Source organism: Tachysurus vachellii, chromosome 21 (genome assembly GCF_030014155.1).
Source record: "Tachysurus vachellii isolate PV-2020 chromosome 21, HZAU_Pvac_v1, whole genome shotgun sequence".
NCBI classification, from domain to species: Eukaryota; Metazoa; Chordata; class Actinopteri; order Siluriformes; family Bagridae; genus Tachysurus; species Tachysurus vachellii.
The window spans coordinates 14,173,381-14,198,842 of record NC_083480.1 but is presented as its reverse complement, the minus strand read 5'-3'; the positions used below and the strand labels follow the sequence as shown (position 1 = coordinate 14,198,842).

The following is a 25,462-nucleotide window of genomic DNA, read 5'->3' as shown; positions in this document are numbered from 1 at the left end:
GTATTTACTTATTTAAGCAAAAACACATTGTACGTTTTAAGCATTTAAGAAAAATAGGTTCCTGTTACAATTTCTGTTTTTTTTTTTAATCGTATATCAGCGTTTTCTCTCTTTTTAGGGTAATACGACAAAAAAACAAACAAACAAACAAAAAAAGACAAAACCTTATATGTCCATAACAGCACGTTTATACGTGGCGTGAGCTTGTCACTATACAAGCCCCTGTGTAAGTTGTTACCATAGAAACGATACCATATTTAGAACAAACACCTTCCAATGCAGCTGATGATTCAGTACAGTGTCAGTTAGAGTCTGTATTTCTGTAGATTTGATCTGTTCTAGCTTACTAACGTTTCCTTTTGCTTCTGTTTTTCCAGAAATAACGTCACAGGCACATCTGATCCCTTCCTTCACTCCGGACCTGTTTTACCTTTTTTTTTTCCTCCTTACACCAGATTTCCACCCCCCATCACCACCCTCCCACCCCCCCTTATATATATGTCTTATATGTTTTATATGCAGTGTGAGCTAGCAAGCCAGACTGAACTGTAAAACAGACATTCAGAGCAAAGAGAATGTGTAACTCGTGTAAAACACACGCTAGACGTCGTTGGACTGACCAGCTTTATTTCTGAACTGGAACATCAGCTGCCACAATGGAGTCAGTACCATAGCACTGTGACTTTAATTTGTTTTCAAATCTGTACATGGTTTATGTTAACGGTCTCGGGACAAATAAGTGGTATTTATATACTGTATATATATATATATATATATTTATTTATTTATTTTTATTATCACCTCTCACTACAATGAAACCTCTTATAAAACCAAATCTGTATAAAAAATGCACAGTGGAAAAGTCTGGAATAAAAACACTGATTTTTATAATGTTTAAGCCATTAAAATCTATTAAAGTCATAAATCTTACAAAGTCAGATTGATTCACGAACTGATATCTTTGGGTAAAAAGGAGTCAAAAGTAGCTCAAATCTGGTCCAGTGTCTTAAAAGTACAACAGAAAATTTCATTAAATTCGAACTAAAGTTAAAATAACTAACGTACGTTTCCAAGCATCAACCATTTTTACATTAACATAAAACATTCATGTGAATTGTAATTAATTTATATAAAGGACTGATTGATTTTTTTAATAATAATAATAACTGATGAAAGGCTCAGGAAACTTTGCATTATTGATAAAGTGCAAAAACCTAAATGGCTTTACTATGTAAATGAAGCAAACTATAAAACCAAACTGACTTAAACAGTTACAAAGCGCAGATAATGTTCATAAAATGTTCATAAAATGTTCATAAAATAAGAGAGAGAGAAAATGGCCATGTGTTTGTGGTGTGAGCTCGCTGTGGTCATCAGGGTGTGTGAGCTTCATGGCATTTTAATGCTGATGCTTTGGCTGGGCAGTCTCTCTCTCTCTCTCCCTCTCTCGCTCTCTCTCTCTCTCCCTCTCTCTCTCTCTCACTGTCTCTCATTCTCTCTCTCTCTGTCTCTCTCGCTCTCTCTGTCTCTCTCTCTCTCCCTCTCTCTGTCTCTCTCTCTCCCTCTCTCTGTCTCTCTCTCTCTCCCTCTCTCTGTCTCTCTTGCTCCCTCTCTCTCTCTGTCTCTCTCTCTCTCTCTCTCTCTCTCCCTCTCTCTCCCTCTCTCTGTCTCTCTCGCTCTCCCTCTGTCTCTCTCACTCATTCTCTCTCTTTCTCTCTGTCTCACTCTCTCCCTCCCTCTGTCTCTCCCTCTCTCTCTCGCTCCCTCTCTCCCTCACTCGCCCCCTCTTTCTCTCTCACGCTCTTTCTCACTCTCTCTCTGTCTCTCGCTCTTTCTCTCCTTCCCTCTGTCTCTCTTGCTCCCTCTCTCTCTTTGCCCTTATAAAGTACATTAGCAGAGGATTTCCCTTTTTGTGGTAATGATGTAAGGACTTTCACTTGTCGTTAAAAATCTTTCATTTAAATACATCTGAAGTTGTGTTGTTGTTTTTTAATGGAACAAATTGCTTATCATGGTGAAGCTCCGCCCTCTGTTGCACTTCCATAATGAAGTACGTAGTAATCGTGGACGTACATGAGCACAGCGATGGGCTGTCCGATGATCAGAGAGATCCAGACCGCCGCGTTGCCATAGTTACCTCTCAGGAAGCGTCCCACAAACATGGCGAGCGGAACCTGAAACCAACAAATCTTTTAAAAGCTTTATTTGGAAAATGGTGTTTATACTTCAGGAGTATTCTTTAGGGATTTGTGACTAACCTGAGCCATCATTCCCATGAACACCCAAAGTCGGAACATCTTCAGCGGCACACTCACCAGGTACTGAGACAGAACAAACACAACTTACAGGTTATCACACACATGGCCAGACAAATCAAATGCTAATTTAAAATGTTTAGAAAAACTCTTGTAGAACAGGTTTTAATCAGTAAAACAACTTGGAGACAAATTAGGAAAACCATCAATAGGGTTTTTTCATGAAGCTTTTGCTTTTGAACTTTTTGTAATATTAACCATGATCTTAACGATCTTTAATAATTAGGAGCAAAGACAGAAACATTTCTTGAAATGATTTTAAAGGTGTTAAACCTCATGAAAGAAGGCGGAGAGAAAGAACACAGCGATCTGAGCTGTCAGCTTGTTCACACCTCTTCTCAACATGGGCTTATAAAAGTGCCTGAAAGCAGAGAAGAAACAGAAAGGAATTCATATATTAATTAAAAAAAGATGTGGGACTGATGTGGTTGCTAGATACAGTTTGCATACATTGGGAGAAATTGCAAGATGTGTACCATTTTTTAAAGAAAACATGAGTGAGGAGTCAAAACTAATTCATTTTATTTCTTCTAGGACTCAAGATAATTTGTACGACATACAGTAACAGAATGGCACGATGTAACATAGGTTTTGTGTTTTGTCTTGTGTTCGGTATTCTATGTCTTTTATTTTGATACAGTATCTGTTTCTGCTGTTTTGTTCCCTTGCCCTTATGTCCTCCTGCCTTGTGTACAGTATGTGTCATGTTCTAATTGGTTATGTAGTCATGTGTTCCTGTTCTCATTTGTCATTGGTTCCCTGTATGTATTTAACACTGTGTGTTTCTCATGTTCTTTATCGGTTGTTGATCCTTTATGGCTGTCGCGTGTGATCGTGTTTCTCGTCTCTTGGTCTAGCTGAGCATGGTTTAGTATCAACACAACCTCTTATCTTCCACCTCTATCAGAGTTTGAACAGCACACTCTCTCACTCTCTCATTTTCTACCACCAACCCATCGCAGGGCGCACACACACACACTCTCATTCACTCACGCAATCACACACTACGGACAATTTTCCAGAGATGCCAATCAACCTACCATGCATGTCTTTGGACCGGGAGAGGAAACCGGAGTACCCGGAGAAAACCCCCGAGGCACGGGGAGAACATGCAAACTCCACACACACAAGGCGGAGGCGGGAATCAAACCCCGACCCTGGAGGTGTGAGGCGAACGTGCTAACCACTAAGCCACCGTGCCCCCCAGTTTGAACAGCAATGACTGGCTTTTTTAAGTGTCGAGATCTTTTTATATCCTTTTCCTACTTTATAAAGTTCCTCTACATTATTACGCAGCTCCATTAGCAGTTCTTTTGTCTTCCCTGTGGTGCAGTATCCAGGCGAGTCAGTGCATCACCTCATGAGAAACTCACTGACTATTTATTTACAGACTATTTACAACTACAATTACTGACAGGTGTGGAAACTTTCTTTTAATAGCCATTTATACCTCCGTGTGTCAAACTGTGTGTGTACTGTATAATGTGGCCAAACATTCAAGGATATATAAACTTTTGATCAGGGTTGTTTGTGATTTCAGTTATCATCAGGGTTTAGGAGTAAAACAACTATGTGATAATTAAGGACTATCCTTAAATAATAAAAAAATATTTGTAATGATCAGTCATATTTTCCAAATAAATTCCAATGTTTAACAATTTCTTTCAGGGTATGCAAACTTTTGAGCACAACTGTAGACAGATAGATAAATAATGAGCTCTGACTCACCGCAGGCACCATTTATGGACAGGGATGTTCCAGTTTGACCAGAAATATGGCACTGTTTCTGAGTTCCTACAAGTATAAAAAAACAATTAAGACTATGGCAGATAGCATTTGAATGACCATAAACTTTTTTTTAAGTGCTTTTAGACGTGTAGTAGCCATTTAATGTTAAATATACAATATTATAAGATATAGGATACACTGGATCTGGTTAATGCATTCATTTAAGGCTTTTGTTCATGCTTTTCTGGCCCAGAAAATGAGCTTCAAATGCACTGCACAAAGCACACAAAATATCCACAGTGGTACAGTAGTGGTGTGTTTTGTGGTAAATAAGAGGTCTTTTTAAAGGTAAAAAATGACTTCTTTAAAAGATTGATCATATTGTTATCTCAAATAATTAGCATCATCCTTGTACTGATTTTATTGGCACGGTTAAAAGATCGTTCCTCAGCGTGCCCTCACCGTACAGTACTCACCACCAGTCTCTGTAAAACTCTCGGTCTCCAAACTGCATCAGTTCTGCAACAAAGTTCATGGAGGAGTGGAATAACCAGTAAAAAAAGATTAGCCATATTAAATGATTAGGGACCTGCAAGAGAGGAGAGGATGGGTTAGAGGTCGAGATGCCACCATCCTCCTTTGTTCTTTTGTGATAATGAGACACAGGAAACACTCCAAACTTTTCTAATTAAGCTTTAGAATGAGAAAAAATCATAGACATCAACATGATGTATCTAAAATTGGCTTCTCTCCCTCCTTCTCTCTCTCTTTCCCTCCCTCCCTCTCCCCCTCCATCTCTCCCTGCCTCTGTCCCTCTTTCTCTTTTCCCTCCCTCCCACTCCCCCCCTCTATCTCTCTCCCTCCCTCCCTCTTTCTCTCTCCCTCCTTCTCTCTCTCTCTCCCCTCTCTTTCTCTCTACCTCCTTCTCTCTCTCTCTCCCTCTCTTTACCTCCATCCCTCTTTCTCTCTCCCTCCAACTCTCTCTCTCTCTCTCTCTCACCCTCCTTCCCTCTGTCTCTCGCTTGCCCATTGTCTCTATCCTTTCTTTCTCTCTTGTTCCCTCTGTCGCACTTCCATAATGAAGTAAGTAGTAATCATGGACATACATGAGCACAGCGATTAAATTTTGGATACGATCAACATCATGTATCTATAATTAAAATCTAAGAATATTACAACACAAATGCATGCAAAATAACACCATTTTAAAAAACATTATGCAATATATTTAATAAAGTCAAATCTATGAATGAACAAAACTGTTTCCAAAGATAATTTCAATTTTCATCATTTCTGGGATCTTGCTCAATAGTGAAAGGATTTGAACTCGACTTTTTGAGCAATAGTTCAATGGCATAACCACTAAGCAATGACTTCCCAAAATAAATCTTTGTATAACAGGAATTAACACTAAGCTATAGAAAAACAGAAGCCTTTATTTTGAAATTCCTTCTTCACATATCCCAACTTTTAGTGGTTGGAGTCAAAACACAGGGTGTAGCAGAGTGGGTTAAGGGCCTTGCTCAAGAGCCCAACAGTGGCAGCTTGAACCCCTGATTCTCTGACCAACAACCCAGAGCCTTAACCACTTGATCCATCACAGCTATAATATGGAGTAAATGTATAATATTGATACAGACACTCAATAACAGCGTAATCTCTAGTTCTAGTTAACACTGCTATTTACAGAAGGAAATTACAGAGAACAGGACACATACAAGTGTCCTGTACTCACAGCAAGCTTCAGGAGACGCTCCACCATCCTGGACAAATCCATGTCCTATCACAAAACAACAGAGATGATTAATATCCAACAAAATATCAAAGATTCTTCTTCTTTCATCCACAAAAAGCAAGTATAAGCACTTGTATATTTATACTGTAAATACAGTTTTTCTTTAACCTTTTTTCCCCAGAGGCTAAAAAATTTAGTTTTCTCCTGTTTGGTTGCGTCCATGTTCAGCATTTCGTCGCTGTCAGGCGGAATCCTCGTATCTCCAAAACCGTAATTTTTCAGGAAATGGAAAAAAAAAAAAAAAAAAAACGCCGTACCTTATCTGCAGTGCACAGGGTTTAGTCCGCGTTGCAGTGGATTGTCTTGCGCTAAATTCCTGTCCTCAGACGAGCACCAGAACTAGCGGGGGTCAAGATTTTGTTTTTCTTTGAGCCCAGTGTTTTGAAGACATTTACCTCAGAAGACGTGTTGATTCGTTGCAACTCTTATTAAGGAGAGATATGCCGCGGAGTGAGGAAGGGGTGGACAGTTGAAGTGTCCAATGGAGTTATGAGATTTTATCAAGCTATTTTCAAGACTTTAGATTGGTTAATAACCTGTAAAAATAACAGACCCTTGTGGGGACTGACCAATAGCATCGATATGTGGAAAAAATATGAAATTGACCAAATTTTGACATACGAGGTTTCCGCCCGACAGCGACGATTTGAATGTCTTAGTTATGTCTCACTACACAGTGGTGCTATATATGAAGCTAATATGAACGTAGACACTCAGGGCTTTTAATATTTTGTAGTTTTTCATGATGTTATTCTATGTACGGTTATCAGCAGAGTCCTGATGCATTTTAGATCAGACTCACGGCCAGAAAATCATTCATTTGTTTATGCTGATTGAAAATGTCCCTTAAGTCAAATTTTCATTCCACTGGCAGAAATGGATGGCACTGTACTGGTTAAAAGGTTATAGTAATCAATGTACATGCTTTATTTTATTTATTTATTTAATTTTTACTTCCAATATAAATAAAACCCAAAAGTGTGGAGGATTTCATTATGCGCTGACAGACTGGATATCATGATTTCAACGATGCTGTGGTATTATGATGCCTAATAGATGGATGAATAGACAGACAGACAGACAGACAGACAGACAGACAGATAGACAGATAGATAGATAGATAGATAGATAGATAGATAGATAGATAGATAGATAGATAGATAGATTCATCAGTATCCACAAACGTACGCAATAAGGCATGCAATAAATGCTACAAAAAATTGTGTAGTAGGTCATGTTGTAATGTACAGTGTGAAACATCAGACCTTTATTATGACCACTTGTGGCTAGTTTATGGTCAGTTGTGACTTTGAACTTTTACTTTACCATTAAACAGCATTATCCATGTACTGTTCTCTATTTAATAATAGAGACAATTTGGATTGACATAAAAACCCTAACAAATAACAAAATGAATAATCTTTACCTGAAAAGGCTTCATGGAGTTCTGGATAGTTGGCACCATCCACTAAAAAAAGAGAGTGTTTATTTGTTCACTACAGGAAAAACACAAATGATGATAAAGGGAAATTAAATACAAGCCATAGTTTATCCACACGTACCTGCTGTATCAAGCCGACTTGTAACTGCATCAAAAAGAGCTGTAATTAAAAGAGATATGGTGTGGAAATAAATGTTAGACTGATGTCTTATGTGTCTTAATCAGCTCTCTGGCTCCCTAGACAGTAAATCAGTATCTGGTCTAGACAAGTTGGGCCACTAGTAAGGACTCTGGATCACCACACACCGGGACAGTGATGTCCAGAAACATTCTAATTTCTTGATTAGTCTCATAAGACTCATAGCTAATACTTATATACTTTATAGACATTTTATTAACCTCACCATTTCAAAAAGTCTCCTGAGCAGGAAGCGCTTCCGTATTCGTGAGGATCGAGGGAAGTTCAGCTCGTAGCAAAGCGTTGGGGCAAAAATGAAATAATACATATCTATGGGAAAGGAGAATTGGGACAGGACATGAACAGAGCAGTATGAGAGTGTGAGTGTGAGAGAGAGAGAGATCATGGATCCTAACTCTCAGAGTATTAAAGCAACTATCCATATCATGAAACCTTTCATCATTAGTACAGTACCTCTATGGGTGAGATTGCCCGGGTAGGTCACGTGACTGTGTGCTGCATTCCCATTGGCTCTCTGCACAGACGGACCTGCAGCCAGTGAAAGCGAAGGGTAACAGAACAAAATATTTCCCGAATCAACAAATCAGAAGCTTGTGATCTGAGCAGTTGTATTGCTCTCAGTACCTTCATCGTCTAACGTCCGTTGCTGCCAAAAAAAAAAAAAAATCTACTAATCTTCCCTGTACTTCTCTTTAAGTGTCTCTTTCCATGTTCATTTTATTGCTACCTGAATACGGGTGCATTTAGATTTATCCCAGTAAATCGAATCTTTTGATTCCGTTGACCAAAATGATTCGGTTAGTTGAATCATTAGGTGGCACCAGTGAGTATCATTTATTTATTTGTTTGTTTGTTTGTTTGTTTGTTTGTTTATTTATTCACTCTATAAAATCAATAAAATTAAAAAATGCAAAGTTTTCATCAGACAGATTTTAATATTATGGTTTATTCAAATTATCCAATCCACAAAGATAATATATTGCTTATTTCTTTTCAAAAAAGACATTGCAGATTTTCAGGCTAGTTTCGAGAGAGCAGTCACGGATGAGGATATAAATGTGATTAAAATAAATACATAAATGTCAAACTACATGAAGCCGAATTTCAACGCTACAATAATTTAAAAAACTTCCAGTCGTCATTTTTGCACACATACAGCTGGTCTTAGTTCTACACACTTTTAAGAAGCACTGAATGAACCGTGATGAACCAGTGAGTCTGAATCAGTGAGTCAGATAAAAAAATCTTCATTTACCCATTCATTCGGAATAAACAGGTTTACGACTCTCATTCAGACTGAAATTAAAGGGTTTGGACTTGTTCAGTAGGCTTAACCAAGACATGCTCCTTCACAGGCTGCTCTCTAATGCAGTCATGTGTTTTAGAACAAAAAATACTGAACTGTATTTAGTCCAGTAGATGGCAGGACTGTAAAGGATGAAAGATCACATACAGCAAGAGCGGAAAGTCTGGAAGTGTGTGTGTGTAATGAGTCTGTCTGTGTTTTTGCCCTGTTTCTGTCTGCTGTCTTTCCCTGTTGTTAATTGTTTGCTCCGCCCACTCGTCTGTTCCCATGGCCACTGATTGAACTCATTCATCCCCTCAGGTGTGTTGTCTTTGTCTCTGATTGTCTCTGTTTTGTCATTGGTTCCTGTCAGTTATATATACACTGTTTGCTAGTCGTTGTCTATATGTCCCGGTGTCTATAGTTCTGCCTGTCTATGCGCCGTTTACTGTTTGCTCTGTTTCTACCCTGTTTTGCTCGTTTTCTGTCTATGTGTCTCTGTTCTGTTTCCTGTGAGCTCTGTTTCTGCCTAGTTTTGCCTCAGCTATGTTTTGTTTCCTGTTAGCCTGGTTTCTGCCTAGTTTTGCATGTCTGTCTGTTTTCCTGTTTTTGGTGTTCCTGGTTCTTGTTTTTGACCATTAAATGTATGACTGCACTTGGATCCTCACTCGCCTTTGTCCAGCTGTGTGTGTGTGTGTGTGTGTGTGGTCGCTTAAGTGGTCAAGGCTCTGGCTTGTTGATCAAAGGGTTTAAGCCCCAGCATTGCCAAGCTGCCACTGTTGGGCCCTTGAGCAAGGCCCTTAACCCTCTCTGCTTCAGGGGTGCTGTATCATGGGATATGTAAAGAGAGATTTTCACTGTAATGTAATCTAGAAGGCTTCTTCTTCTTCTAAAAGCCAACAAAAGAGTCAACAAAAATCATAGATACTCAGGTCTGGAGTAAACTAAATTAATAAACACACTATTCACTGTGAATAGTAATGAAAGCCTGGTGATTTCACACTCCAGTTTAACTCAGGGTTAATGCAGGTCAACTGGATTAATGAGTCAACAATTAAATCACACTTGTGATCTATTCTGGCCTGAAAAACGTTACCCTACAGCTTCAGTGTTCCTTCGAGGAAAAGCAATCTGAGACACACTAAGGTTTCACTGCACTGAAAAATGAAACCGCTGTATTTTGGGATTGTGTATTCAGAAACCAAGCTCCATACCAATAAAAAGAAATGACGCGCAAACCAAAAGAAATCCAAATCCTCAATCAATACCACAGAAAAATGGAGACTTTTACTTGGCTGTAGTTTTAAAGGCAGAAAATCAAGAGAACGTTAGCTGCATGTGCGACTTGCAAAAAATTACATGCAAAAAATTAGTTTTGTTTGTTACAGATTCCTAATTCCAAATCATACGATTGCAAATACGGTTATTCATTAGAAGGCAAAAAGTAAAAAACATTTTGAGATTTACATTTAGAGATTCGTCAGTTTTAACCACACGGCTTGTTCTTAAATACCAAGTCACTTCTCAAAGCAGTATTTTATATAAGTGGTTCTTGGTAATACGCTCAGCCACACGTGCGCTCTGCTGTGTGTGATGTTTGTACTCACAGGAGTTGGAGCGAGACAGTTTTCGGGCTTGGACGTGTCTGATTTCCCGGCACCATTTATTCAAATCCCTGTAGGAGTAGAGCTTCAGGAACAGGACTGTGTATACTAATAGTGCAATGATTCCACCCACTGCACGCACACACACACACACACACACACACACACACACACACACACACACACACACACACACACACACACACACACAGGGTATAATCAAGTGCATGGTGGAAATGTCAAACGGAACATAATAATAACAAGAGCAAAAAGTACAGTTAGAGCTACTGAGAGGACAAATACAGGCTTGTTAATTAATTCTGAATTAATTTTCTTGATGTATTGATGCTCCAGTTTCCTGTGTATATGTGCGTAATCTGAACGGACATATTTTACAAATTGATTTCCAAATCAAAGTCCATTAAGGGAACAATGCACATGGTAAGCATTATATAATTTTGAATAGATTGTTAACAAACTTTTAAGAAAGAGAGAGAGAGAGAGAGAGAAGAAAGAAGCAATACTTAATCAACCAATCAAATTTCACCTTTATTTAACCTATTAAACTAAATAAATCAAAGACAGACAGACAGACATAGAGAGAGAGGGAGAGAGAGAGAGAGAGAGAGAGAGAGAGAGAAGATGCAATACTTGAACAATCAGCACATTGGAGGTTTATAGCCATGGATCTAAATGTAATTTAGGCAAAAAATGGTCCATATTTAGTCCAACTTTTAACCCAAAATGACCCCAAAGTGAGGTGGGAATAAAACAGGTTCTCTTAATGAGGACAGAGTAAATCAGGCAGTTCTATTAATGACACACTTTATGATCCAGATTAGTATCCGTACAGACAGAAGCCTACAGCAGGAACAGATCATCTCTTGTGTATTTATTACGAATGAAACGTTACCTGGGGTCATAGAGGTCAGCGTGAGGACGGTGGCAGATGGAAAACACAAAACAGCGATGAGATTGATGCAGTAGAGGAAAGTCCCAGTGCTCTCTGAGATTCTGCCCTGAAAGCAAGTGACAAAAACCTCATCAGGTCATAATACACCTGTGTATAAGGTTATTATAACCAGATAATTATAGCTGATGTTAGTTCTAAGTGCTGCTAGAAGATTTGTGTAAGTTTACGGACGATTAGCGTGCGACTCTCACCATAGCCAGCTGTCTTTCCGTGTACAGAGCTGCCATGATAAACACGTTAGACACTGAAAAAAACAAATCCGCAAATCAGACTCGATCCGCCTCAACACAACACAACACAACACAACACAACACAACGAAATATCGACTGTGGAAAAACTGTTAGCTTTGATTAGGAAAGTTTGGCTCACAATCTATTTCACTGCCACAGTAAGAATATATTCATGTAATATAGATAGTTTTGGTGTATAAAAGAGGAAGTGAAATATAAAATAAGGAAGTGACAAAATAAGAATGCAACACCTTTTGGGTTAGAGTTGGGGTTGGGGTTAGCGTTTAGGGTTAGGATTAGGGTTAGGAATAGGGTTAGGTTTTTTTTGCCTGAAAATGGACAGAGGAATCAAATGTATGTGCACTAATTGAGAAGAAATGTCAAATGACATTTCAGTAGAATATGGATAGAGTTTGTGCCTAAGGAAGTTCTGTAAATAAAAGTGTATCTAAGATCTCACTCACTCATTTTCTACCGCTTATCCGAACTACCTCGGGTCACGGGGAGCCTGTGCCTATCTCAGGCGTCATTGGGCATCAAGGCAGGATACACCCTGGACGGAGTGCCAACCCATCGCAGGGCACACACACACATACTCTCATTCACTCACACAATCACACACTACGGACAATTTTCCAGTTTTTTTTCAATCAACCTACCATGCATGTCTTTGGACCGGGGGAGGAAACCGGAGTACCCGGAGGAAACCCCCCGAGGCACGGGGAGAACATGCAAACTCCACACACACAAGGCGGAGGCGGGAATCGAACCCCCAACCCTGGAGGTGTGAGGTGAACGTGCTAACCACTAAGCCACCGTGCCCCCCGTATCTAAGCTCTGTAACTGCTAAATTGTAAAGTAAAAACTATAAATTACCAATGATAAGGCATGCAGCAGGCCAGCTGTATGGGTCCTTTAAGAAAAGGGAGACGACCTGGATGGGGTCCACCAGTATGCCATATCTGAACAAGATAAACAGAGAATAAACATCAGGATCAAAATCACTGAAACAATTCGCTTTCTACTGAACACACAATGTGTCCTAAACAAATAAAAACAAACAGTAGACAGAGTACTCTTTTACAAGGCTTGCCTGAAAGATTTAGACTAGGTGTGCATTGATACTGTGAACACCTACTGTAGGATGACACAAATGCGTTGCCAGGTTTCAGTAAAAATACCCCTACCTACTTACACTCAAACTTCCAGACTTGCTCGACTCACTGAAAATGTTTACGTGTATAAAAAATAGACGTTTTTTAAAGTACATAGTGGTGGACATTTGCACAGATCACAGATCTGTAATATTTATAATATGTTGATATAATAGGCTGAACCTGGCATCCGTACTCACAGAACAGAAAAGCATCTCAAAACACACTACAGTGAAATCAACGTGGTCTCCTGCTGTCGTAACCTATAACAATAAGCATGTAACTTGTCGAGTCAGGATTTCTTTTCTCTCTAATATCGAGTCTGATACGTGTAAATGACTCGTTGTCATTATTAATAGTAATAATAATAATAATAATATGTTTAATTTATATAGCGCCTTTCCCAAGCTCAAGGACGCTTTACAAGGTACATAGTGTAACATACATATTCGTCGGACATTTGGCCGGGACAAAGGATCATACATATACACACATTATTGTGAAAGTTCACTTAGATAAAAGTTTTTTTTTTCACATCACCAAGATACTGAACACTACGATCATTCACTTACTTTATGAGGTTCTCCAGGAATAGGCGTGCATTGGACAAAACCTTCAAAAAAAAAGAAAGACATGTGAGTTTCTCTGTTTGGACAATGTTGTAGTTAATCATTTGTTAATCGGGATTTTTGCGGCTCAATTTCCACCATTTACGGCATGCTCTATAGGGCTGTAAAAAAAAAAAAAAGCAGTCTCAAGGATCAAAGTCTTTAGCTATGAGATACCAGACTGGATTATCAGTAAATTCTTTTACATGTCAATAAATAAGGGTAGAATCTCCCAGAAAACATGTTTCACTGTGCACATCTTCCTTAGTGACTTTTTGCCATCGTAAATTCGGTGCATAAAAATGTGACTGTTTTTAGACAGAACTGCACCATGACCTCGTTACACCAGCGCTCATATGGACGCCTTCCAGTGGCCAAGCTTTGCCACAATGAGCCCCTCTACAAGTGTCACATTTGTGCCCTACTCACGTTTCCTACCCAGATAAAGACACTCCATGCACAAATTCACACATTCGTATATATATATATATATATATATATATATATATATATATATATATATATATATATATATATATATATATATATACGTAAACATTAAGTAACCTGCTAGTGCTGTAACGGACAGGAGTGCTGTCTACACCTTTTTAACACCCCCAGTATTATCTGAGCCAAACAAAAAAGAAGCATGGTTACTAAGCAACAAGTGATTCACACACACACACACACACACACACACACACACACACACACACACACACACACACTCACACACACACACACACACACGAATAATAGCATTTGGACCCACTGACCTATTTTAGTGCTGCTACCTCAGTTCATGTAGGAATGTAGGAAGATAATGACAATGAATCACATATTTAATGGACTTGCCTTTCACTTTACTGGTTAAAGTCAAATTGTCGCTGTTATTGTTGGCCACAAGCCAGATTTTTTCCACATCATAAATAAGGATTTTAGGTTTGAGGTTGAGGTTTTTAAATCTACCAGTTCAGTGGGATCTTTGTACTCATATTGTGCCCATACTGCTGACTAAGGCGGTCATTCTAGTTTATGTGTTTTTTTTGAATAATTTTTATCTATTGCTATTTTCATCACCATAAATGACCAAGCTGTGTTAATCTTTAGAAGGTGGAGTGGCACAGAAAGTGGGTGGGACATTTTTAAATCCAGCACCTCAGTTGGATATTTGCACCTATTTTCAGAAAAAATATTATTCATTCATTCATTCACTCACTCACTCATTTTCTACCGCTTATCCGAACTACCTCGGGTCACGGGGAGCCTGTGCCTATCTCAGGCGTCATCGGGCATCAAGGCAGGATACACCCTGGACGGAGTGCCAACCCATCGCAGGGCACACACACACTCTCATTCACTCACACAATCACACACTACGGACAATTTTCCAGAGATGCCAATCAACCTACCATGCATGTCTTTGGACCGGGGGAGGAAACCGGAGTACCCGGAGGAAACCCCCGAGGCACGGGGAGAACATGCAAACTCCACACACACAAGGCGGAGGCGGGAATCGAACCCCCAACCCTGGAGGTGTGAGGCGAACGTGCTAACCACTAAGCCACCGTGCCCCCAGAAAAAAATTAAATAAATAAACAAACAAATAAATAAGTAAATAAAATAACACGTCTGTGCTAACGCCTCTTAGCTCAGATGTAGAGATAAGATTTAAGAGGCGCTTTCCCAACCTCAAGCGAGTACCGCTCACTGCAGTATAAAAAGTTAGACCTGATACATGTCCTAGTACATGGTTGGAGTCAAATCCAGGGAATGGCGATAACGCAGTATGTTTCACACTGGATATAAATGTGTTCCATTATGTACAGTGTCTCCTGAGTAAGACTTTCGGGGTTAGATCAGGTCCAACTCCACAACCTGGACCTCCGGTTCTTCATTCTGGAACTTCCCCTAAATATTTAATACCTTTAATACCACTAGATTTTCAGTGGAATATATTGCTCGTGTTGTCAGAAGTCACCAGCTCTTGTTTGCCGCCCTGAGTCATTGTAGTACAGTACTGAACGCAACATAAGACTATACTGTGTGTATTGATTCTTGAGATAGATATAGATTGACTTAACCTCTAATCGGGTAAAGAAGAAAAAAGATAGAGTTGCATATGAGTATATAATGTTTTTGTAGCTTAAACCAACACTATGCACCATCATTTCAAGTCACAAGCTGTATTTTCCTCATCTGAATCATCCTCAACCAGCAGGTTCCCACTTAATGACCATAATTACTCATTCTCAGACACAAAGCATTGTGGGATATTTTGAGGGTCTATAATGAGAAAAATAGAATCCTGGAGCGGAATGTTGCTGTGTTCTTGTTTCAAAGTCTTGATTAACATTAGATCAGAAACTTGTTAGTTCAGAAACTCTCTCTCTCTCTCTCTCTCTCTCTCTCTCTCTCTCTCTTTCCCTTTCTCTTTTTAGCTCTGAGCTTAAAGAGAAATAATTGTTTATTTTTAGAAAGGACACACAAGATTTCTAAGAATACATTAAACCAAATTAATGTGAATATGCTGGGTTTTGATTAGTGAGCAGAAATAAAGTTTACCTAGAGTTATTTCAGGTCTATAATGTAACTTTGAATGCGTTCCTGTTTCGTAGCCATCTTTAGTCACCGTTGAACAAGCTGGCACGGACACCACTGTCGGCATGTCATAGACGGCATAGACGGCAAGCTCACAAGCCTGTACCCGAGCCTGGTGCTCAATGAGAGTGTCCAGCTCTGTTTACGGTCTTTCGGAGGTCAGTGGGTGAGAGAACAGGGTGAAGGGTGACGGGGATAAGTGAGAACACTAAGTGTGTGGTGCAAATGTGTAAATCATGAAGTCCCAGTACACCAGTGGGATCACGATCCAATGAGTCCCCATAGAGAGGTAAAAGGTCCTGGAACCTATGGACACAATACTTTTCCAAGAACATCATGTAACATGATGGTCTTCTGTATTAAAGGTTGTGTTGCTTTAATATGATTCCAGAACACTCACAAACTGCAGCATTGACTTTCTAACACTGCAGATTTTATACTCAAAAGAATTGTTTTCTAGAAGATTATTGTAATACTTTCTGTGCAAAAATATTACTGGCACATCGCCAAATATTCCGTTCTAAATGCTATCATTTTGGCACAGAGGGTGGCATTGTCATCTTATAGCTCCAGCTCTCCCTTCATCTGTGTCGGTTTCCTTCAGGTTCACTGTCCAAAACACAAGAAAGTGTGATATAAGGTATATTAATGTAGGTTTAAGGAGCCCAGCAATACATTGGTGCTCCAGGGTGTATTATAAAGATATAAGGATAGAAAGAAAGAAAGAAAGAAAGAAAGAAAGAAAGAAAGAAAGAAAGAAAGAACTATCCAGTGTTAATGCTCAAAACTATTTGCCTCTGTTTATATGCATTTAGTGACGTGTGACATTAATTATGGAGTTGATTTTATTCTATAATTCTTCATTCACATATTTAGTAACACGTATAATTATATAATAAAGGAAACAGATTGTACATGAGCTGACTAACTGCATATGAAGCTGAGTTTAACTTCTACTATCAGCCCATCGGTGCGAGAAGCAAGCACATGTACGACTCCTGGGGTGTGAGAAGTGAGACTAATTGTGTGAAAAGAGAAAGAAAGAGACAGAGGGTAAGAAAGCTGTGTGTCTCGTTAAGATGAGTGTGGCAAGCGGTGGAACGAAGCCAAGTCACATTCGCTTGGTCCAAGTCATTCTTTCACAACTGAGTTCACGTTCTCACACTGACCAAGCAAAGCAGTTGTTCCAGCTCGACATTTGCATTGCTGATTAGATGTCAAACGAAGACTGAGGTGAAAGTGTATACGGAAGGCCAAATGGATGAGGCTGCATTCTGAGCAGAAAAACTTGTGTCTTATGTACAAAACTGGCATAAATGTACTATTTAATTAAAAAACATAAAATATATATTCACAGAAGGATCATGAAGAAACAAAACCGGCTGGGCAATAAGAAAGGCAGTTGATTATACAGTATACACTTGATGTACAGTACTAAACATTGGGTGTTTAGTGTTGGCTGGCCTGATTTGTGTGTTTTTCTTTTATCACAATATATGTGAAAGTACAAATGTACAAAGACATTTTAGAACAATTTAAATAAATGGTATATTTTAATACTGGTTGTATTAGACAAATGATTATTTTATACATATCAGGCAACCCTATTTATATCTTACAGCATTTTAAAGTCTTTACCTAGTGACTGGTAACCAAATTGAAATATCAGCCATATTAATTCATTCCATGCTCATTTTGACACTCACTCACTCACTCACTCACTCATCTTCTACCGTTTATCCGAACTACCTCGGGTCACGGGGAGCCTGTGCCTATCTCAGGCGTCATCGGGCATCAAGGCAGGATACACCCTGGACGGAGTGCCAACCCATCGCAGGGCACACACACACACACTCTCATTCACTCACGCAATCACACACTACAGACAATTTTCCAGAGATGCCAATCAACCTACCATGCATGTCTTTGGACCGGGGGAGGAAACCGGAGTACCCGGAGGAAACCCCCGAGGCACGGGGAGAACATGCAAACTCCACACCACACACACAAGGCAGAGGCGGGAATCGAACCCCCAACCCTGGAGGTGTGAGGCAAACGTGCTAACCACTAAGCCACCGTGTCCCACTTATTTTGACACAATAATCTTTATTTAATTTTTAAAAAACCAACAACAACAACAACAACAACAACAACAGATATGTTACTGAACTAAAATAAAAAGAAAAAAGTATAAAAAATGTTGTTACTGAACTTGCATTTCCTTTTTAGCCCTGAAATTTCCGATGGTTAACCATTTCCTCTTTGTAGCACTGCGGGTAGCATTTACAGTTTGCTCTAAGAATTTAGTGGATTGTTACAGGAGTTTACAGCATCTACAATCGTAATTGTCCTTTATAGTAAAGGCTCTTAACTTTGTGTTGTTTTACATTCAGTCACAAGATTAGAACAATGTATTATAAGCAATTATAAGATAAGCAATTGCAGATAAGCATTAGAAAGTTCTCGTTTTTAGATTCAGAGCATCAGGGCTCAGGCTTTTTTAGTTTGTGTTGCAACGATTTTCAAAATAATTTGCTCAAATTTCTTGACAGGGGAAAAAATTAGGTTGGGTTTGCATTCATATTGTGTTGAATAAAAGCTTTAACTCGATGTACAAGTGCTTTTTTATAAGCTGTGAATCGTCCCCTGTGGTCTTACTGGTCATGTTTCGTGTTTTATGCAGTGGAGGCTCAAGCGGTTAAGGCTATGGGTTGTTGAACAGAGGATCAGGGTTCAAGCCCCAGAACTGCCAAGCTGCCACAACAGGGGCGCTGTATCATGGCTGACCCCGTGCCAACCTCCAAAACTGGGATATGTAAAGAAAGCATTTCACTGTGCCGTAATTTATATCTGACAAAAATAAAGACTTCTATTCTATTCTTCTAAATCTGCAAGCCTTTACATAAATGTAAAACTTATTAGAGCAGAAATTAAGCTTTAATAAAGCCTGACCACATAAGATCATTTTAACTTGGGCCTTCATAAACCTGCATATTATTAAGATGTTTGTTGTCCTTTTGCTGTGAGGCTCTTACCAGCATGACCACACACCAGTTGAGGATTCCTCTGTAGTTGCTGTAGCCGCTCTCCGAGCTGAGCAGTGACTCCTGGAGCCGATGGCAGCTGAAAAGACAACAAGAGCAAAAGGTTAAAGTGTCATAAAACTCTGAATGGAGATGATATTTTTATTGTGAAAACAACAAGCCATGCTCAAATGTTGCTCAACAACAGCGCTTATTACATTATTACTGTTGGGATTCTTATCTCAGATTGAGTTCGCTGATATGGTCTGGTACACACACACACACACACACACACACAATCTGAGGTAAACTTTTAAACACTTTTCACATCACTCTGTTGAAATCTTTAATTTGATTGGTCCTACATGTTGAAGACGATGATAATGATGATTTTGATTCATTTTCTATAACAGCAGCTCTATCAGTAGTTCATGCGGCTTATACAACTTTATATGTTAACCTTTTTTTAAAATAACAATTAACACAGGGGTGTGTATAGCAGACGATTTATATAAACACACATTAAAGCTGTGTAACTGCTGATATCATGAATATATTTATTTAATGTTTAGTCATTTTTTTGAAGGAGTCTCCAAAGACAGAGCTTTGTACTGGAAGAATCAAGAGTTAAACATTTAAGATTACTGATATGAGGAAGGCTTCAGGATGATGAGTTTTCACTTTGTGTGCTCTTGGAAATGTGAAAAGCTGTGTGATTGTTGTTAGTGGTGTTTTTATCAGCTATATAAATGAGAAAAGAAACTTTTATAATGACAATCCACAACATTGAATATTAATAATGTCATTTTTAATAAATAAAAATTGTAATCGTTAGCAAACAGCAAAAAAAGAGGAATAAAACACTTCATTCCTAAACGCTTCATTCCTAACCAAACAAGTCTATCAATTTAATAATTAAGAACTATCCTTTGTCTCTGTGGTGGTCTCAGGGACCCTGTGGATGATCTCAAGGGTCCCAGGGCACAAGGTGGGGGACACCCTGAACAGAGTGCCGACCCATTACAGGGCACAGTCACACACACTGGACAATTCAGTGATTTCAATCAGCCTACAACACATGTCTTTGGACTGGAGAAGGAAACCAGCGTTCCTGAAGAAAACCCTAATCACAGAGAGAACCTGCAAACTCCACACACACATAGAACAAAGGCAGGAATCAAACCTCAGCCCCTAGGGTGTGTAGCAAACATGCTAAGCACTAAGCCACCAAACTGTACACACTATAATATATATGCTATTATTTACTTATTTCTTACACTGTTATACTTATTCAATTACATAATTAATAACAGGACAACTTGCATCCATCGCAAGAAATACAATGATGAAATAAAATCTAATATCCTTCATGCATTTTCTTTTATTTGTGAACATGAACGGTTCTGCCAATCATAATTAAATATCGAGAGTTGTAAAAGTTTTAGTAGTTTGAGGTTGGTGGTGCCGTGACCTTAATAATTACAACTTAACAAATCAAAAATCGAAATATAATAAGTTTATGACAGTATTTTTTTCTGAGCTAAAATTCAAAGGCTAAACTGCCATAAACACTGTAGAGCTTCTTACGGTGGCCGGGAAGTGCAAAACAAATTAACAAAACCCAAACCAAATTAACAAAACCCAAACCTCATTAACAAAACCCAAACCAAATTAACAAAACCCAAACCACATTAACAAAACCCAAACCAAATTAACAAAACCCAAACCACATTAACAAAACCCAAACCAAATTAACAAAACCCAAACCACATTAACAAAACCCAAACCACATTAACAAAACCCAAACCACATTAACAAAACCCAAACCACATTAACAAAACCGAAAACACATTAACAAAACCCAAAAAACATTAACAAAACCCAAACCAAATTAACAAAACCCAAACCAAATTAACAAAACCCAAACCACATTAACAAAACCCAAACCACATTAACAAAACCCAAACCACATTAACAAAACCCAAACCACATTAACAAAACCGAAAACACATTAACAAAACCCAAAAAACATTAACAAAACCCAAACCAAATTAACAAAACCCAAAACACATTAACAAGTCAGACAACCCGGAAGCGGTTGGTATAATTTGTTAATGGAAACTTACCATCATCGGACGAGACACCTTTCATTCACCTTTATATCTTTAATGACAGTCGTCTTGTCCAATGATCGGTAAGTTTCCATTCACAAACTATACCTACCGCTTCCGGGTTGTCTGAATCGGTGCATGAAACACATTAACAAATCAGAAAACAAATTAACAAATCAGAAAACAAATGAACAAATCAGAAAACAAATTAACAAATCAGAAAACAAATAAACAAATCAGAAAACAAATTAACAAATCAGAAAACAAATGAACAAATCAGAAAACACAACGACATTTCAGACAACCCGGAAGCGGTTGGTATAGTTTGTGATTGGACAAGACACCTGTCACTCAAAGTATACATGAAGTTCAACAGTCTGCCACCGGGAAAAGTTGGAATGGATGGATGGAATGGATTACTGTGGATTAATTCTGTTATTTTCTTGAACGGAGAACTTTATTTAAACGGAGAACTTTACACATTACACATAAGATTCCATACCTGTATATCTTGAGTGACAGGTGTCTTGTCCAATGATCGGTAAGTTTCCATTCAAAAACGATACACTACCGTTTCTGGGTTGTCTGACTTGTCGTTGTGTTTTCGGTTTTGTTAATGTGTTTTCGGTTTTGTTAATTTGGTTTGGGTTTTGTTAATGTGTTTTCGGTTTTGTTAATTTGTTTTGCACTTCCCGGCCACCGTAGCTTCTGAAGAAAGATCTTAACCTTAAACTCTAACAGCTCCGGTCTAAGACTGGACTGTTCTATGCCACATCAGACACTTCAGACACATAAATATAGTCTATAGTCTATCTCTATGAACACTAGATTTCTGACCTTGAGTTTTGGAGGATTTGTGATTTAACCCTCACATTATCAAACTGAACACGGCATAAAACAACAACCTGATAATATGATAGCAGACATTGTGTTACAAGACCATGAACTCTGGTCACAACTGACCTCAGTGAACACACTGTAGTTTTGTTGATTTCTTGTTTAGAGATATGCAACAAACATGACACATAGAATAGGCTAACATCTGAGATACATTAGATGGCTAAACATTTTTGGACACCTGACCTTTGTGTGATTATTCCTCAAACTTATGCCCCTAGAATGACTTCACAGGAGCTAAGGGGTTCAAACCTGTTCCAGCATGACAATGCATCTGTGCACAAAGCCCCTTAGAGCTCCATAAAGATGTGGTGTGGAGGTTAAATCTGGAGTGGAAGAACATGAGGGTCCTTCACAGAGCCCTGACTATCACTCAACCAATCTAAACACCTTCGGGATGAACTGGAAGACTAACAGAAACCCAGAGGTCCTCACCCAACATCAGTGTCTGATCTCCCTAATGCTCCTAAAGCTCAATAATCCTCACAGTCTGGATTTGAACTGAGACATTCAACAAACACATGTTGTTGCATTTGTGGGATGTCCACAAAACTCTGTCCAGACAGTTTAGCTATGACATAAACATATAAATATGACGGATTATGAGGACAATTAGTGCTCTATGCTGATGTCACTGATTATCCGCTTGCTATCTGCACTAAATGTAGCCATATACAAACCCCTATAACCCTGGATAAAACAAAGATAGTAAACGTTAAAGCTGTTAGATAATCACTAAGAACATATTATGAGCATAAGGTAAATTATTATTAATTATTATTGACATAATATTTCTCAAGATAGAGACAACCTTATTTATGTACCTATAATTGACTATGCAAGCTAGGTAATTATTAATCATTTTAATGTGTTTGTCAGGGAACAGGACAGTGCTATATAGTCAGTTAAACAACATAGTTTACAAATAGTTTAATATTTTTAAAACTTTTTTGAGTAATTGTTTCAATCGGTTTCAAGTCAGCAAAAATGATTAACCCAAATAGAAAATAAATAATAATAAAAAAAAAAGGAACTCAATAAAATGTTGATCTGAGCTTCTAATGAGAGGTTATTAATTCCAGACTTATTTTTTATCATTTAATAATCATTTGATTCCAAAGTTCTGGTGGTGCGTAATAGCAGGAAAAAAAAAAACAGCATCAAAACCATGAATTAAAATGAAAGTTGTGGTCAGATGAACACTTTATCAGTACAGTATTGGTGTTAAGTGTTTAAGATGATCGGTGAGGTTTCTGGTATAAATTCTACTCAGTTATGTTGGTTATATGTCACGCCATGATGTTATAACGTCCACCAGCGTCAGAGCTCCTGTGCGTATTGATCATCCTGCATGGCTGGAGTGAATTATCGCTCTGTAACCGATCTAAGCTGTGACTTTACCTGATCCTGTCCTTAAGGCCATCATCTTTGCTCTTGGACGTCTCGTGCACCTGCTCGCAGTTGTTGGTGGCATTGCGGTGTGTTTCAGCGCCGCTCGGGTCTTTCCTGCCTGCGCGTCTCGAGCTCGCGCCGGCCGCTGCGGCTTCACCGCAGATTGTCAAGGTTCTCCGTCTGCGCGTCACGGCGCATCTGTCGCGCCTGTCGCCCATGATTTCATTCAGGAAAAGCCTGTCTGAGACATCGCGAATGATGCATGAGCGTGTCAGACTACCAGTGAGAAGATGTCATCTTTTAAGATCCGTGAATCGTATCAAGAACCGTTCGAAAAATGGGTGTGTTCACTTGTGTCAAAGCGAGCTCATGCTCCGCACATAGTGCGCAAAAGATACGTAGTGGGCGTGGCCTCGTGATGGAAGGTAATCATTTCAGGACAAAAATAATTTTGTGTTGTAATTTTAGCCTGGTTCGAGAACACCGGGGGCTGATTCAGTACCACTGCAACCAAAAACAGCCCACAGAAGATGGTGTGTTTAAATCATGTTGGAAAGATTTACATTTCTAGCATTTAGCAGACACGTGAATCCAGAGTGACTTACAATTTATACACCTGAGCAATAAGAGTTAAGGGCCTTGCTCAGGGGCCCAGCAGTGGCAGCTTGGTGGACCTGGGATTCAAACTCATGACCTTCCAGTCAATAGTCCAGCACCTTAACCACTAGGCTACCACATCCCCCAAAAGATGGCATGAACAGCACTAAAAAAATCCTAAATACGAGTCAGGAACCAGGACTTTCTTTAGGTTTTCAACTTGGAGGCTTGTCAATATGTAAACGTGGTGAAATCGGAATCAACGGATGCAACTTCTGTAGTTTACAGTAAATTCGTTGAAATCGAATGATTACTCGTCTCAGCAGCCGGTTTTAGTTATGCGCTTGTTACAGTATATACGGCAAGTTACTGAAACACAAGCAAATTGATTATCTTTCAAGCTCTGATAGGAGAGAATTAGTTTGATTTGCATTTAAAGTGTCTTCATTACTTGATTAAACACATAAAAAAAGCAAAACATACCTTATGTGCATTCTTTTTCATTATTTTCTGTTGTTAATTAAGAGAACATACACCTCCATCCTGCTCCGACCAAAGTGACGCACGTAACCTGAACTCGTAAACACAAGCTTCCAAGGAAGAATTCAATGCAATCGACTTTGCTTAACATCTCAGGGTGTTTGTGATACTATGATACTATGAAAATCCACGAATAAAAACATAATGATCTAATGCTCTGCTTCTTAAATAGAAATCTGAATGATTTCCATCACCGTAAAATCATCACTGCTGCTGATAACCCCACATGAACAGCCTAAAGATGAGCAGCATGATTTTACTGTAAATGCTGCTATATGTGAAATGGTTCCTCTGAAAGTTTCGTTCTCATATCATGTTTTTGAGAGTTTTCCTTACCTCTACCTCTGGCTTACTCGATAGAAATAAATTTATAATCTTGTCTGTAATTCAATTCAAATTTATTTGTATAGCGCTTTTAACAACGGACATCGTCTCAAGGCAGATTTACAGAACATAAACATAGAACAAAAGGTTAATCTAAAGAATTATATAAAGATTAATATAATACAAAATTCAAGATTAATATTAATATTAGATATATTTAAATGTGATTGTATTTATCCCCAATGAGCAAGTCTGAGGTGACCGAGGTGACTATGGTGAGGAAAAACTCCCTTGAATGGTAAAGGAAGAAACCTTGAGAGGAACCAGACTCAAAGGGGAACCTCATCCTCATATGGGTGTCACTGGAGGGTGTGATTATAAATATACACTCTGATAAATGTTGGATTGATGATGAGGTTGTTGTCCTCAAAGACCATTTGGAATTGGTATCTCCTCTTAGTATGTCTGAATACTTCATGAAGCAGAGTCCAACTGGAGCTGGTAAATCTCTAGATGTCTCAGGATCCTCACAGAGTCGGCCTCATCTCCGTGTAGGTCCAAAAACTTCATGGCACGGAAGACAATTGGAGCTGGTACATTTTTTGGATGCCTCAAAATGGTAGATTGAGAGACGCCATGGCGAG

The 25,462-nt window shown here is 38.8% G+C and overlaps 1 protein-coding gene across 1 annotated transcript; it reads right to left on the bottom strand.

Moving 5' to 3' along the window:
- Positions 1-865: 865 nt before the first annotated feature.
- On the bottom strand, positions 866-23,718 carry dgat1a (diacylglycerol O-acyltransferase 1a). The gene is made up of 17 exons (XM_060897364.1): positions 23,367-23,718; positions 18,970-19,057; positions 13,298-13,338; positions 12,448-12,533; positions 11,532-11,584; positions 11,281-11,386; positions 10,371-10,499; positions 7,932-8,006; positions 7,684-7,787; positions 7,401-7,439; positions 7,265-7,306; positions 5,779-5,823; positions 4,520-4,632; positions 4,044-4,109; positions 2,589-2,676; positions 2,259-2,321; positions 866-2,174 (listed from the first exon to the last, which is right to left on the bottom strand). Exons 1-17 carry the CDS (start codon positions 23,573-23,575, stop codon positions 2,010-2,012), a joined length of 1,512 nt encoding a protein of 503 aa, XP_060753347.1. The 5' UTR covers positions 23,576-23,718; the 3' UTR covers positions 866-2,009.
- Between the last annotated feature and the right edge of the window lie 1,744 nt (positions 23,719-25,462).

Bases quoted from the DNA above. Each gene is read 5' to 3' on its own strand.
- dgat1a (XM_060897364.1), bottom strand. From the start codon at position 23,575: ATGGGCGACAGGCGCGACAGATGCGCCGTGACGCGCAGACGGAGAACC. The intron at 7,788-7,931 runs GTACTGTACTAA...CCTTTCCCATAG, and splicing joins GGGCAATCTCACCCATAGAG to ATATGTATTATTTCATTTTT. The intron at 4,110-4,519 runs GTGAGTACTGTA...TTATACTTGTAG, and splicing joins GAGTTTTACAGAGACTGGTG to GAACTCAGAAACAGTGCCAT.